General features: G+C 42.2%; 1 protein-coding gene across 2 annotated transcripts in view; it reads right to left on the reverse strand.

Annotated features, from left to right (window-relative positions):
- Positions 1-1,822: 1,822 nt before the first annotated feature.
- The window catches only part of LOC144828776 (lectin-like), a 136,587-nt gene continuing 123,647 nt past the window's right edge, over positions 1,823-14,762 (reverse strand). For both annotated transcript variants that reach the window (XM_078687244.1, XM_078687243.1), the window contains exon 6: positions 1,823-2,079. In XM_078687244.1, the coding sequence (XP_078543370.1) occupies positions 1,994-2,079 (86 nt within the window). In that variant the 3' untranslated portion in view covers positions 1,823-1,993. The remainder of the gene's footprint in view (positions 2,080-14,762) is intronic.

Genomic DNA, 14,762 nt, shown 5'->3' on the forward strand with positions numbered 1-14,762 from the left:
TGGGGCGAGATGATGCCTCACTACAGTGACGAAAATAATCCTTTTGCCAGGCCCAAACCTTCCCTTTTTATACATATAAGTCACACCAAGGTAGGCTGTGGACAACTCAGAGGGGTGGGTGCCATGTATTTTAAAGGCCAGACATGTACTTTTAAGTTTTCCATGTCCTGGTAGTGAGAAACATTCCTTTTCACTGCTGCAAGGCCTATCTCTCCCGCAGGATAGCATTGGGATTACGTTAATATATTCTATGAGTGGAATCACCATTTATGAAGAGATTGACTTTTCAAGTTTGGTGACTCTGGAATCCCAATTGAAAACCATGTGGTGAAGTGGGATTCTAAATTGTACTTTTGAAAATGCCACTTTTATAAAGTAGGATTTTTCTTACTTTAGCCATTTGACGCCAGCTGCCTGTCTCTGATCACATGTCTGGGGTGGGTGACAGTTGGGCTTTTTTATTCTCTCTAGATAGCCACACACAACAAGAGTTTAGCTTTGACTTGATGGGCCATCCTGGCAGGGTTGGAGGGAGTAGCTCGGCCCAGCCTCATTTACACCTGAATAGGCTGTGTCCTGTCCCAACACAAAGGGCTGCATTAACCCCTGATTTGAGTCTGGAGCCAGGGCAGGAAGGGAGGACCTCTGTGAACTTCAAAAGTATGTCTCTGAAGTCTTCCCAATTACAAAAGCACAACTGGGTATAAGAACTGGACCTCTGATGCCACCACTTCAGTACACTTCTGGATCTGTGGAGACTCTGCCAGAAAGTAGGACAGCTGTGCTGCTGGAAGGACTGCAACTCTGTTGACTGCTGATTTTTGGACTCCTGCTTCACTCCTGCCTGGGTGAGAAGGACTGGACCTCCATCACTTCAACCCAGTGTTCCTCCAAGAACTAGCTGTCTAGCCTCCTGATCTGAAGTCTCAGGGACATAAAATCCTTCAACCAACCTGGTTCTTCACCTAAACTCCGCCCTCTGTGAGTCTGCCCTGCCAACGGGTGCCTCCCCAATCATGGACCCTTGGAAATGGACCTAAAGTGTATCTTCAGCAGAACAAATGCATTCTCTTCTGAACGATGCACCCCTGAACAGAACGGACATGTCTCCTCGGCTGAGTGGTGCATCTTCTAGCAGAATCTATGCATCGCAGCTGTTGCATGGACTGGACCCATTGCTAAAGACTCGCATTGCCACAGCCTCCTGAATCTGGAACTGATGCATCGCCTTTAGAACAGCTGCTGCGCAACTCTTTACCCTATTTTTCTAATCTGGTGTGGAATCTTTTTTGTGTGGTGTTTTCACTGATTTACTGTTTGAAGTGTTGCAAAAATACTTTACACGTTGCCTCCAAAGTTAAGCTTGTTTTCACTGATTTAATGTTTGAAGTGTTGCACAAATACTTTACACATTGTCTATAAAATCAAACCTGTCAGGTCTGTGCCACGCTACCAGAGAGTGAGCATAGGTTAATTTAGGGTGTACATCTGCCTTACCCTGACTAGGATTGTGGTTATTGCTTGACTAGGGCTCATACGATAGTAATCTAGGAACCCAATTTCTAACATATTTTATTATGTGTATTGGACCTTTCTGCACCACTCTAAATTAGCAGTTTTACATTTTCAAGTTGCTCTTCATTCTTTAAGTCCTTGACATCAATAATTGACTCCTCCCAACTTCTGGTATGGAAATAGTAGCCAGGCAAAACAAAGAGCCTCAGTAGTTTCAAGGTTCACACAGGATCAAAGACAAATCTCACATGGAAAAAGTGTGGATAAGTGTACAGCATATATGCATGAACATAGAAAATGAAACAGCTTTTGTTTTCAGTTTAAATACTATGATTTTATTTTGCAATCAATTACCCAAAACCCCAGCATCTGATTATCTAACAACATGTGGTTATGATAAGTAACGATTTATAATTTTTCCGCTATTTCCAATCATTCAGGCAACAGTGTGTGGTCCTTTAAGCTATGGCTGGTGTGCTTATCCTACAAAATCAAGGGGGTTATACACTTTACACACAAAAGACATGGATCCACCGCATTTCTCATCGTTCCACATTCCAGGTTCTGTTAAAGATACAAAAGACATAACATATTTCAGTCTTTTCCAGGATGCCATACAACGAAATACAAAATATAAACATCAGAAGACATCCGCTCCAGAAAATTACTGAATCTCCTTGTTGATGTTTTTATCAGACATTTGCATTACCTACCCTGTAAACGATGGGGCTCAAACCAATCACAACACCTCATTGCAGTGTTGTGATTGGCTATTGGGAGCCTTGGAGCCCAGGTGCTTCTTGTTTGCACCGGAGAAACCAAGAAGAGGTTGGAGGAGAGGCAGCAGCTGGAAGCTAAGTGCTTTTTTTTTAAACCCCACCCTCCACCCCCTTTTCCCCCTTCCCGCCCACTGCTGCTTTCAGGGAGCAGCCGCCACTCCAAATACCAGATAGATAAATTTAGAGGTCTGATTGACTATGGAAGAGCTATGAAATTGACATTCTGACAAGCCAACAAATACATGTGATAGTGTAGAAATTATTCCATAGAAGCATGTTCATAGGAAAAGATGATGACAACTTGATAATGACATACACCTAGACTATGCAGATGTAACATAATGACAAGACGAGGAAACTTGAAAGAATTTCAACTGAAAGACACACTAAGAGTATGGTGATCAAGATACACCAACACACACATGGCAGATGTCCTAGCTGCTACAATGCTATTGCATAAGTGCATTAGAGCCTCTGGGAAGGATTGACTTTTCATTCACGCAATACAATGCAGTCTGGAAATGTGGTGAGCTGTGCTGTGCTGCGTGAAAGGGAGAGAACATAAATACGGCATATATACTAAGATATGTTTCACTACTGCTCCCTCACAGAGCTTGCAGACTGTTTGCAGCCTAGCATCACTGCAGGCACCTGCTTTATAAGCAGGATTGTTTTTGTGCAGGGAGGAATATCTTCTGCACAAAAACAATCCTTAGAAGCACATTGCCCAAGTGTATTAATCTTTGTAAATCTAAGTTTGCGTCAATCCTGTGCCCAGGCCTACAGCTGCTGCCACTTACACAGGAATTAGGCTCCCTGTTAAGAGGTATGACCTCTCTCAGAAGGCAGGGTATCTCCTCCCTCCCTGACAAGATGGCTAATGATGTGGCACATCAATGCAGTGAGCTTCAAAGCACCCAATGCCTCTGATATGCAGTCTGGCTTCTTCCCAGAGAAGGGAAAAGTCACCCTCTGCCCATGCACATTTGCATCCTGGGCAGCCAGCAAAATTAGATAGTACATCTCCAGAAGGATGGGCTATCTGGACTATTTTGCAGAGAAAAGTTCTGCCATTTAAACATGTGGCAGGATAGAGGCTTCCTGGTAGAAAAGATGCCACCCTCCAGAGAAACTGGTCACCACAGGGTCAGATTAGCAGGTGGAGCTAGTAGCCCACTGGCTACTACCTCTTAGACCCCTAACACCCCAAAATTTAGGATTTAAGAGACTCCACTGGCGCCAGAACCTCAGATCTGCTTGAATTGCAACCAAGGACAAAGAAGAGACCCTTGACTGTGACTTCAGGACCGGCACAAAGCAAAGGCATGATAACCTGCATGAGCAGGAACCATCCTGTAACTGCATGACCATGTCTCATCCTGGACCAGAGACTGGCTCCGAAGGAAAGAGAAACCTCTCTGCAAGCCAAAGGCAAATCCAGAACTCTCTTGGACTAGAGGTACATCTCAACTGCTGTCCGCAGGCAAATCACACTCCCAGAAGCAAAGAATTATGAGCCACAAAAAGTAAATTGTCTAGTGCATTGTGGGGAATGTAGTCCTGACCTCCAAAAAGTTTCAGGTGGCTTCAGTGTTCCTCCTGACTCCAAGACATCGAAGTAACCGAAAGCTGTGTTTGCTACTACCAAGGCTTGTTGGTGACCAGTCAGGCTAACACTTCCTTTGTCCGACGCTGTGCCTCAGGTACAACCACAGTATTTTCAACCTGCTGCCTCAGTGACCCTGTTGTCAAGTTTTGCATCCCTTTCCTCACCAGCACTATCCAAGCAGAAAAACCAGCACCTGGGACTCCCACGTTCAGCACCAGGGATAGCCAGGACAACTCTACACCCAGGCCCTATGAGCAAGGTCAAATTCTAATGACTGTCGGAGCCTGGTCCTGGGACACACATCCCCTTAATCCCGAGTGCCACTAGTGTGTCTTCCCATTGACAGCAACATTATCGTTTTGCAAGTGTGAAATGCACTGGTATATTTTTTGTTTCAAAATCCATAACTCAGTTTATACTCATCCCACTATCTTTGGTGTCTGAAAATATATACAAATCTGCTCTATTTTTATGAATTGGTGTCAGATTTCTTTTGAGTTGTGTCAATTACTTAACATCCATTTTGGTACTCTGAAATGCTGAATACATGACTGTTCTGTTCCACACTACCAGGGCTGAACAATGGATTTATTAGTGTGAATCCAAAGGACTTATTTGGGACATTGCTCGGGTATTGCATACTGAAGCCTAACAAGTCTCACTGCATAATACTCCACTTTCCTACAATGAGGAATAGGGGCAGGAGTATCTGCTGACATCTTGCAACTGAAGCCTTTGCTCTGATTGCTTTCTATACTGCTGAGATCCAAAATTAGAATTAGCCATCTCATCTTAAGGGCCTGTAGATCACTTGATTTTGCACCACAGAATCCCATGGCTGAATCATGTCAAACTTTTGACAAGATGGGGTGCCCTGAGGTCTTTGACCGCCCAATGTCAGAGTAAAATGTAATGCTGTTTGGACAAATAAGGCTTTAATGGCTTAGAAATCGGATGAGAAAGAATCACGTGAATGAAACTAGTCATCTGTAAGAGGCTGGGTCTTGTTAACATTCTCATTGTTCACAGATCCATATTTATTGCTTGACATGCCGAATCATCGTCGCTTTTTTATTGACTCGTTTGAGTTTGAATGTGATTCATCTTCTGTTGGCCATCACTAAGAAGAGTTTGAACTGTTTTAACCTTGTATCTTGTAATAGCGATCTTCCGTCAACTCAGGACACTTTGCACTTTGTGTGTTTTATCCTTTTTATAAAACTTTGTAGAAGTATTTCATTCTCCCACTGTTGGCTGATAAGCGTTTTAAACAAGTGAGACATGTGTTGTTGCACTTACAGTTGTCACCCGTTTGTAGTACATGCGTTTATGTGGCTCGTTATCTGAGGTTGTCAGATTGAGAAATTAACTGTGACTTGATTGATGTTATGGTCTTTGTTATTGAAGTATTTTATGGTTGTATTCTGTTTGTGACTGATAAAGGTGAATTGAATTGGTATAACGTATGCCAGTTCCAGAATTTTGCAAATTATGCCATTCATAGACCATTGGGTGCCCCATATGTAAAAATTAACCTCAGTATGTTAGGGCTAGCATTTTGTAATGGTTGCCATCATCCCATATGCTAGGTTGATAACCTTTATACTAAAACTACCTCCCTAGTGCTAGTACAAGCTTTCAGGCACTGTTGTCTACGTACCAAGAATTCCCCCAAGTATGCTAGTATTTTTACGTCGGTGCCCTAACTCTAGTAATCCAGTACCTGTATTTTAGCATTGGTGACCCTTATACCAATAATTGTCTCCCGTGTGCCAATGCTAGTATTTTGTCACAGGACTATGTCATGCTTATTATGCTGCAAGTAGGCCAGCACCAACATGTTGGCCAGGGGCTCTCTAGAAGACAATAATCACCTTCCATAGACCAGGCCAACAAAAAACATGAAAGCATCACACCACATTCTTGCTCACATTTACATCAATTACACACTCACTCATATTCTCTTGAAACTCTTTAGGTTCTTTCTTATTCATTATGGATCACTCATTTGCATTCACTCTAATCTCACTCATTCTCAACCGTTTATACTTGCTGACAGGCCCAGGTGTATTAACGCATTGTGCTAGGTTTGAATTACTTTTGTGGCACACACCTGGCGCAAATTGTTAGGGTGGGATTTATTATGAAAACGCAAATCAGGATTTGCATTTGATAGTATCCCAAAGTAACGCAAAGATGCGCTATGCGCTGCTCTTCATTATTTTACCCTGGGTGGGTAGAGGGAAATTCCATCAGTGGGTGCATAGGTGTTCCCATACAACTACCTATGAGTAGACAGGAATTTGTGCCAAAATCTTGCAAAGGCTAGTGTATAGAGGAAATATTTTTTTATTTCTTCTTGTATTTCTTCTTTGTATGTGTGCTACATTGTACAGCACACATACAAAGTGGAAAAGCCTTAAAGCATTTTTTTTTACTTGAAGATTTCTTTCTTGTACAAAACCTATGCTTTATAGAACGCATAAACCCTTGCACTATGGCACAAAGTTATGTGCGTTGACACATGGCTGTCAAATGTGTGCCAACACACAAGGAGAGAAAAGAAGAAACGTCTTAGTAGATATGGCACACTTTTTTTCTCTCTCCAATTGATGCATGGTAGTGCATCAACTTTGCTGCAGCAGTACATTACACCATAAAAGAGTACATTTGTACCTCAATCTCACAAACTCACAAAATCTCACTCACAGCCTACCATGGACTCTAGCTCACTTTCACTCACACACACAAGCTTAAATATACAGACACACTTGCTCAAACAAACACAAGCTCTCTCTTAAAAACACTCTCACCCGTTAGCACTCACACAACATACATTTAATTCATTTTTAGATACCACATCTGCCACCAAAAATCCCACACCAGCTTAGTTTGCTCCATTTCTCATTACAATAATAGTGAAAAATGCAATTTTATTCACTATTAGTATAACGAAAACAGGCAGAAAATTAGGAATGCAGAGCTTCACTGTATTTTTGGAACTGATTTTTCGACCTTTGAGGCCAGGGGTCTCAAAAAAAGTGCCAGGGGTTGCAAGGGACAAGCCAAGGGTCGCAGCAACAATCCCTGGTGACCCCTAAATGACATCCAAGTTTCCTTGGCTATTAGGTTTATTGGTCTGGAAAATTCTGTGAAGCATTTTTTACTGACAGACATTCTTAAGCATCTCCTAGGGTTATACTCCCCTGGAATCAAGTTGAATTCATGCCCTTTTTTTTACATTTTAGACCTTGAATTCATTTTCACTATTTTTGAGAAGAACCACATGTATGGGTCTCCATAGCCATGTTCTCTGATTCTTTATCAGCAAAGACAAGTGGTAGCAGACTTGTTGTTGTAAAAGATTTTTCTGAAGTGTGATATCCTGTCATCTGTCCGTATATTGATATTTATATTTTTTTGTAGGTTGCTTGTGCCATTTGTGACTAGCCACAACAATTCTGAATCCTGTGATACTGCTCCATCTATTAGAGGTGCCATTGTGACATTTTAAATTCCTTTAAATACCCTTAAAGGAAATTGGGTTACTAGTTGAGGGGGGTGAAGTCCTACTCAAGCAGTAGCCACAATTTCTGTTAGGGTAAAACACAAGCAAACCCCAAATTAACCTACCCTTAGCCCCCTGATAGCTTGGCACAGAGCAGATAGACTTAAATTAACAGGCAAAGTGTCAAGTATTTGTGCAACACTTCAAAAAGTAAAACAGTGAAAACTCCAGCCAAAAAGATTCCACACCAAGTTAGGAAAATAGCTATTAATTTAGTAAATAAAATAGGAGCAAAACAACAAAAATTTATTGAGTGCAACCAGAGATATTGAATTTTAAAAAAATAAGTGAAAATAGTAACAAATAGCACTAAGCACCAGACAAGGGACATCTGGTTGTGCTGAACTGGGACAAAGTTGAAGGTTCAGGCCAACTGCGATGGAGCAAGTACAGGCTACAGGGACCATGTTGGGCCCGCCAAGCAAAAGTACTTTAGTCCAGGTTGTGTCAACATCGAAGATCCTGTAGATGCAGCTAAAGTGATAGTCGATGTGAAAGCGATGCTTCAGAGTTGATCCTTGCAGTGGTGGAGATGCACTGTCCCTAATCAGTGCATCAGCAGCGATGTATCGGCTCCCATGAGTGCCGGGGCTGCAATGCAGAGTTCTCGTGGTTGTTTTTAAGGTAGTCGTCGACAGGGATGTCTTTACCTCGAGTTGGGGTGAGCGTCACGCAGTGCTGGCTCTGAAGGTGATGGATCGATGTCGACCCTTGCATCAGAGGAGATGTGCCAGTTCTGGTCAACAAACAGGGGCGATGCACCAGTTCTGATCCACACAATGGTGCCGATGCACCAGTTCTAGAGAGGATGCATGGGTTTTGACTGAAACAAGCACCTCAGGCCCACTTCTAAGGATCCAGGACTTAGATGGCACTAGTTTACAGTACAGACTCACAGATGGCAGAGCCCAGGTGCAGAAGCAGGATAGTTGGAAGTCTTTTAATGCCTGAGATCTCAGATCAGGAGGTCAGCCAACTAGCCCTTGGAGTCACTCTGGGTTCTGGGACTCAAGTGATGCAGTCCCAGCCCTTCTCAACCAGACCAGGAGGGCAGCAGGCAGCAGATGAGCACAGCAAGAAAGCAGTTCTTCCAGAGCAGCAGCCCAGAGTGGTAGTCCTTCTGTAATACAGCAGTCCTTCTTCCTGACAGAGTATTATAAGGTCCATAAGTGTGTTGAAGAGGTAGGGTCTGAGTTCGATTTCTCAGTGCTGCCTTTGAAGTGGGAGCGACTTCAAAGAAAGGTCTTTGTAGTGCACAGAGGTCCTTCCTTTCTTACCTGGCTCCAAACTCATTACAGAGGGGAATACAGCCCTTTGTGTGCAGAAAGGATACAGCCTATTCAAATTCAAGGTTGTGCCTAGTTCCTCCCTCCAATCTTGCCAGGATGGAGCATCAAGTCACACCTAGGCTACCATCTTGTGTGACTGTCTCAGTAAATACACAAAGCCCAGCTATCACCCAACCCAGACATGCCATCAGAGACAGGCTGCAGGCACACAGGGCTTAGAGCGCGAAAATGCCAACTTTAAAAAAAAGTGGCATTCTCATAATGATAAATAAAAATTTGCCTTTAAAGGGAATATATCATTACAATTCTATAGGTACCAAACACGACAGATGTATTCCCCTCTCAATTAGGAATTACAGTTTATTAAATGTAATATGGAATCCCCAATGTTATCCTATGAGCGGGTAGGCCTCGCTGTAGGAAAAAACAAATTTGGCAGTTTTTCACCACCAGGACATGTAAAACATAAGAGTGCATGTCCTACCTTTTAGCTACACCACACTCTGCCCTATGGGCTACCTACGGCCTAACTTAAGAGTGGCTTATATGTAATACAAGGTGAGGTTAAGACTTGGGAAGGGGTTTTAAATGTAAAGTCAAAATGGTAATGTAACACTGCATTCAGGCTGCAATGGCAGTCTTGGGCCATGTTTTAAAGTGCTACCGAAGTTGGTGGCACAGTAAGTACCGCAGTCTCACCGGTGTTGTGTTCATAAAAAACAAGGGCCACCCTATTCACAAGGAACCAGGTATATGTTAAATATCGAGAGAAAATGGCACCTGTGGAAAAATTGAAACAATAACAATGGTACTAATAATGATGGAAATAGTTCAGCACAATGGCATTAATCATGGGTAAAGATACACAAACACAGAAGAAGAGTCAAAAAGCCCAAAGAATAAATGCAATATTGTTTATGGCCAACTTAATATTGAATGAGGAAAGAAGTGTGAGGTGTCCCAGGTGAAATTAGAACCTATATACAGAACCTATATACAAATGTGACAAGTTGTGATGTAGTGTAGTTCCTATCATCCCAATAGGCTCTGCGCATTGGAATAATACCTACAATAGTAAAGGCCTAGACCAGACGTTAACTAGGTCTACTACTGTCGATACTAGACTTAAAGTTTTGGGTTTGCCAGCTTAGCTCAGAGTTCACTAGAAACTTTCTCGAATGTTCAGGAAAGAATTAACTCCCCTGATTAGACAAGAAGGGATTTAGTTTCTGACAACCATAGAACATGACAACTTTGCTCTCCCCTAATCAAGAGTATATCTCGAGTGTCGTGTGAACAAAAGGCAATTTATTTTACTCAGTCAGTACGTGCATTCTTAGTCTCATCAGAATGTAGAGAAAAGGAAGAGACGGGCGTGTTCAATAAAAAGGTGTTATTTATTGATCAGTCTCTTTTCTCATACAAGAGAAATGGATCGATATTATTGCAATACTTATAGTTAAGTAAAGTGCATACATTAAAAGCAATAGTATAAAATAATACTGTAAAAACATTGATATGGTTTCTAAACCATATGATGTTTTAAAATTTCATTTCATTTTGGACATTTATAGAGCGCTTGGAAGTACGCCCACCGGCGTGTCCCCGCGCTGTGATAAGTGAGAAACTGAGGTTCCACCCACCCTCCCCGCCGACTACCTGCTGAACAGAATGGTCTTGAGTTTTTTTCTGAAAATCAATTCTGATGGCTCCAAACGCAGGCTTAAAGGAAGAGCATTCCAGTGTTTGGCCGCCAGATGCCTAAAAGATCTACCCCCCATGCGGGCTTTCCTAACTCTTGGTATCGTTAAGAGCCCTGTGCAGGAGGATCGAAGGCTACGTGTGGGTTCATACACGGTCACCAAGTTCCTGAGCAACGCAGGAGCCTTGCCATTCACAATACGATGGCATGTGGAGAGAGTTTTAAATTCAACCCGACTGGCAACTGGAAGCCAGTGAAGTGCGTGGAGCGCGGGTTTGGAGGGGGATCTCCTGGGGAGCCTCAACACCAAACGGGCAGCTGCATTTTGCAGCACCTGAAGGCGCCCGATGAATAAAATATATTACATACACATATACATTTGACTAAACGTACTCAACTGGTGTTTCTAAATACGCCTACCCCGTGTACCTGACCTAAGCCTAATACGTGGGCGGGAATAGAAAGTTACAGTTTAAGTTAAGTTTGTTTTTGCCAAGTGAATAACTAAAGAATTCTCTGTGAGGGGTTATTCAGTTCTGTACCTGGAAGTTAGGATGAATGAGGGATGGTATCTCTCTCTCTGGTCTCGATATTCCAGGCTGCCTGCGAGGGCTGCCCAGAAACGCCGGGGCTGGAATTCTCGGCAGGAGAAAGCAGCTTCTCTCAGCGCGTCAGGAAGGCGGGGCTGCGCCAGCGGGGTCTGCTCTGCTCTTCTCTTCGGCAAGTATGGCTGCTCCGTCTCGTCACCACGCGTGTGTTTGCATAGGGCAATATCGGTAATATTTATACCTTTAAGGTGCCGAGATTGACGTAAGGATGGACATAGATACGTCAATAAGGATGTCATACGACTTGCTCGTTAGCACATTCTTTTGCTGAAGTTCTCGGTGAAATCAAAACAATGGCCGCAGGGTTTTGCCCAGGTTGTCATAGGTTTGATTTGTTATGAGAACTCCGTATGCCTTATCAGGGGCTGGAGGAATATCGCTTGTCTAATTAGATCGCAAGCGTTATGACCTAATCAGATAACACGTTCCTGTGCCGTAGTGTGACTGCGTCAGATAACGGTATCTGCATCATGGGGATTTTCTGCCTCATGGGCTGATTACTAGTTAACTTGTTAGTTTACTAACCAGAATAGGGTCAGGAATAGGGGGATCGATTCAGGACCTATAGGAATACATCACACCCACTCCACGCTAACTATGGTCATATTTACTAATCTAGGCATAGTATAACATAGTACAACATACTACAGAGTATAGTGTATACCTTACCACCCCAAAATACATAAATGCATTTTGAAATTTTTCAAATATACGGAAAAAATTGCAGTCATATGTATTGTATGCACTCAAGCTGTATAATTATGCCAAAGTAATCGCATTTGTATACATTATTGCTATTTGGTTTTTGAGAATTACACATGAAATGGCTCTTAATACAGAAAAAAAGTTCGAGACCATTCCATCACATAATAAAGTATTTGTGAACATACCTGCGGGCAGCTAATGTCTATAAGCTATGTCTATAAGCTATCTAAAATTTAGAAACCTTAGTTCTTTAAGAATAGTTCCTACGTTAAGCAGAAGATAGTGTCCCGAAAAATATGAAAAAATATTTTGGGGCTGCTGAAAAATTGCTGTCCGTGAACTGGAGGAAAGATTGTTCATGTGACTTTATTTTTAAAGTTGAAGGCCGAATTCAGGGAACGCCGTGTGCGAGCTTGTTCAAAAGTCTCTATTTCTGCTCTGGTGAGAACATCATATCATTTAGGCTTTCGAAAAAACTGTCAACAGCTTCCTGGGAAAGTTCCACTAACTCGGAAATAGGTGTAATCATGCATTCGTGCGCATGATTGTCTCCATTGACATTCTGATTCGCATTGCTGACAGAAGGTCGTACCTGTTCGATGCTGCTTTCATCTTGAACTTCACTACCCATCAATCGTAGTGGTGAAGCTTCCACGAATGCCGTCATCAGGATTGGTAGCCTTTGAGGGCAGCACAAAGCATGAACCTTGATCGGGCTCAACAATGTTTCTGCATCCATTGGCGCATCCGATTGTAGCGTCAGACAGGTGTCTAACACGCATTCTTCTCCGCATAGCAGACACCTTAATACAGGTAAAACACATCTTTGCCACATTGGTCGAAATGATAGAAACCAAGTCATATTTAGGTCTCTAAGCCGGGAGAGTCCCAGGATTTTTGATATCCGGTCCCGGTATCCAATGGCTAGGATTGTTTCTTCCCTTGTCGCAAGAGTTTTGTCTGTGACATGGGTTGCCATAACGAAAAATAAGGACTAAGAATAGGATTCCTGCAATTAGTCCCAGGATCAGGGGAAGTCCGCCAAAAATCGAATGGACGAAATCTGGAAAAATACCCAGTATGGCTTTGAATGGTGTTAATGCCATCGAAAATACTGTCTTAAATACCTTTGAGATCCCATTGGTATCAGAAATATTTAAGATTTCATTTAGAATTTCCGCGAAATGTATGGGGGAATTAGTTGATAACAATGAATGTATCTCTGCAGTCGTCCTTGCGACTTGTAGATCATATGTTTCTTTTGATGACGAGAGCCTGGTAGGCGTCTGAAGAAGCACTGTTTTCATTCTGCTTAAAGTATCTATTCGAATAGAAGTAATTTTCAAATTGGGCCATGCCCTTGCCTCCCTGTCTGGAAAGGAGCTGGGGAACAACGAGCGTCCACAGCACTTGACCTTCGCAGTCGTAGTTACTAGATAAGGAGTCCCGGGCATAAGACTACAACATCTGCGGTCTACAATTAGAATGTAACTCCCATTATAGAGTCTTTGAAAGAATGGTTCTATTTCTGTTGCAGGTGCGCCTTGCTGGTGACATGAAAGGTTGTATGAATTCCCTTCACAGGCTCCATGCAAACTAATTCCGTTACACAGAAGTGTGCCGCTTAGTGACATCGCACAATTATTGCCACTAAGAAACACTTTCTGTCCTTTATTACTGACACATGCATGTGAATAGGGCAGGTTCCATGTTGTTTTGATGTACCCCTTTCCCAATTTCTCGTACATGCCAGCCTGTATATATTTTTGGCAGTATTGAAACCTGAAGGTTGAAATTGGAATATTAATTATCCCATGTATTATCCATTCACTGACAGGTTGTTCTGACATTGTCATTGGTAATCTCTCAAGTTTCTCAATGCTCAGGATTGTATAATCAGCACCCCTTTGCGCCATACTGATTTGTCTATCAGTAAGGTTAAAGATTTGGAATAGTGACGTTGTGTTGATTAAACGCCAAGGCACATAGCCTGAACGCAGATTTTGTAACGTCCAGCCAAGCTGTACAATAGAACGCAATTGTGACTGACCGTGTTGTAATAACAGTAAGTCTTGCGACAATATGTAGATTGCTGAAGACACAATGCTGTCCAAAGAAAAAATTCTGGAGGACAGAGTCATTAACCCATTGTCCACTACAGAAAGTGATTTTTCCAAATTAATACAGTCAATTTCCCGTATTCTCTCTGCTGTTTCAATTTGAGTAACCTTCCAGGCCTCATTGTATGCTGCATATACAGAGGCTGCTATGAAACGTTTTTGACGCTGTTTGCGTGGTCCCATTATGAAATCACGCAAGTCAGCACCATCAGTAAGTAAAGTTAGGTGTTGCTTAATTTCTGCCAGTGTGGAAGTTTGCAGCCATTGAAGGCATAATTTGCCCACACTGTAGGAGGTTATTATCCCTGGGTGATGTCTTTGGGGATATCTAGGGTCTGGCCTGGTCATTTTGAACCCCTGTGTTTTATTCAGGAATCTGTCTTGACAGTTATTAGTATCTGTGGGCCAGATCAACCACTGTTTCCAATCAGGATGTGTTCTGTTTTGGTTTAATATATGGTTTACGTCTATCTCTTCATCTTCAAAAAATGAGTCAGAATAAATCAATATTGTGTTGGTTATCATGGTCTTGGTTCCTGTCTTGTTAGACAATTTAAAATAGAATGCTTCAGCATTACTTGTGTTAAAACCTGAAAAGTATGAATATTTGTCATAGAAGGTTCTTGAGCTTCCTTTTGGAGGGGTTGCACAATGTTCCCATTGATTATAATTTAAAACATTTCTAGGCTGTGCAGATTTATGTAGAAAATGATTACCATAATGGTTATAACAGTACATACTATCATAATTTGTAGAACCCTGCAAATAATCATGTTTGGTAAATTTAGCAGACATTACTAAGTCAGACATCATATTATTAATGCTTTCGAAGTCCCAATCATCAGCAAATGAGCTTGGTTTTGCAAA

The sequence above is a fragment of the Lissotriton helveticus genome, chromosome 4_1, assembly GCF_964261635.1.
Source record: "Lissotriton helveticus chromosome 4_1, aLisHel1.1, whole genome shotgun sequence".
Lineage (NCBI taxonomy): Eukaryota > Metazoa > Chordata > Amphibia > Caudata > Salamandridae > Lissotriton > Lissotriton helveticus.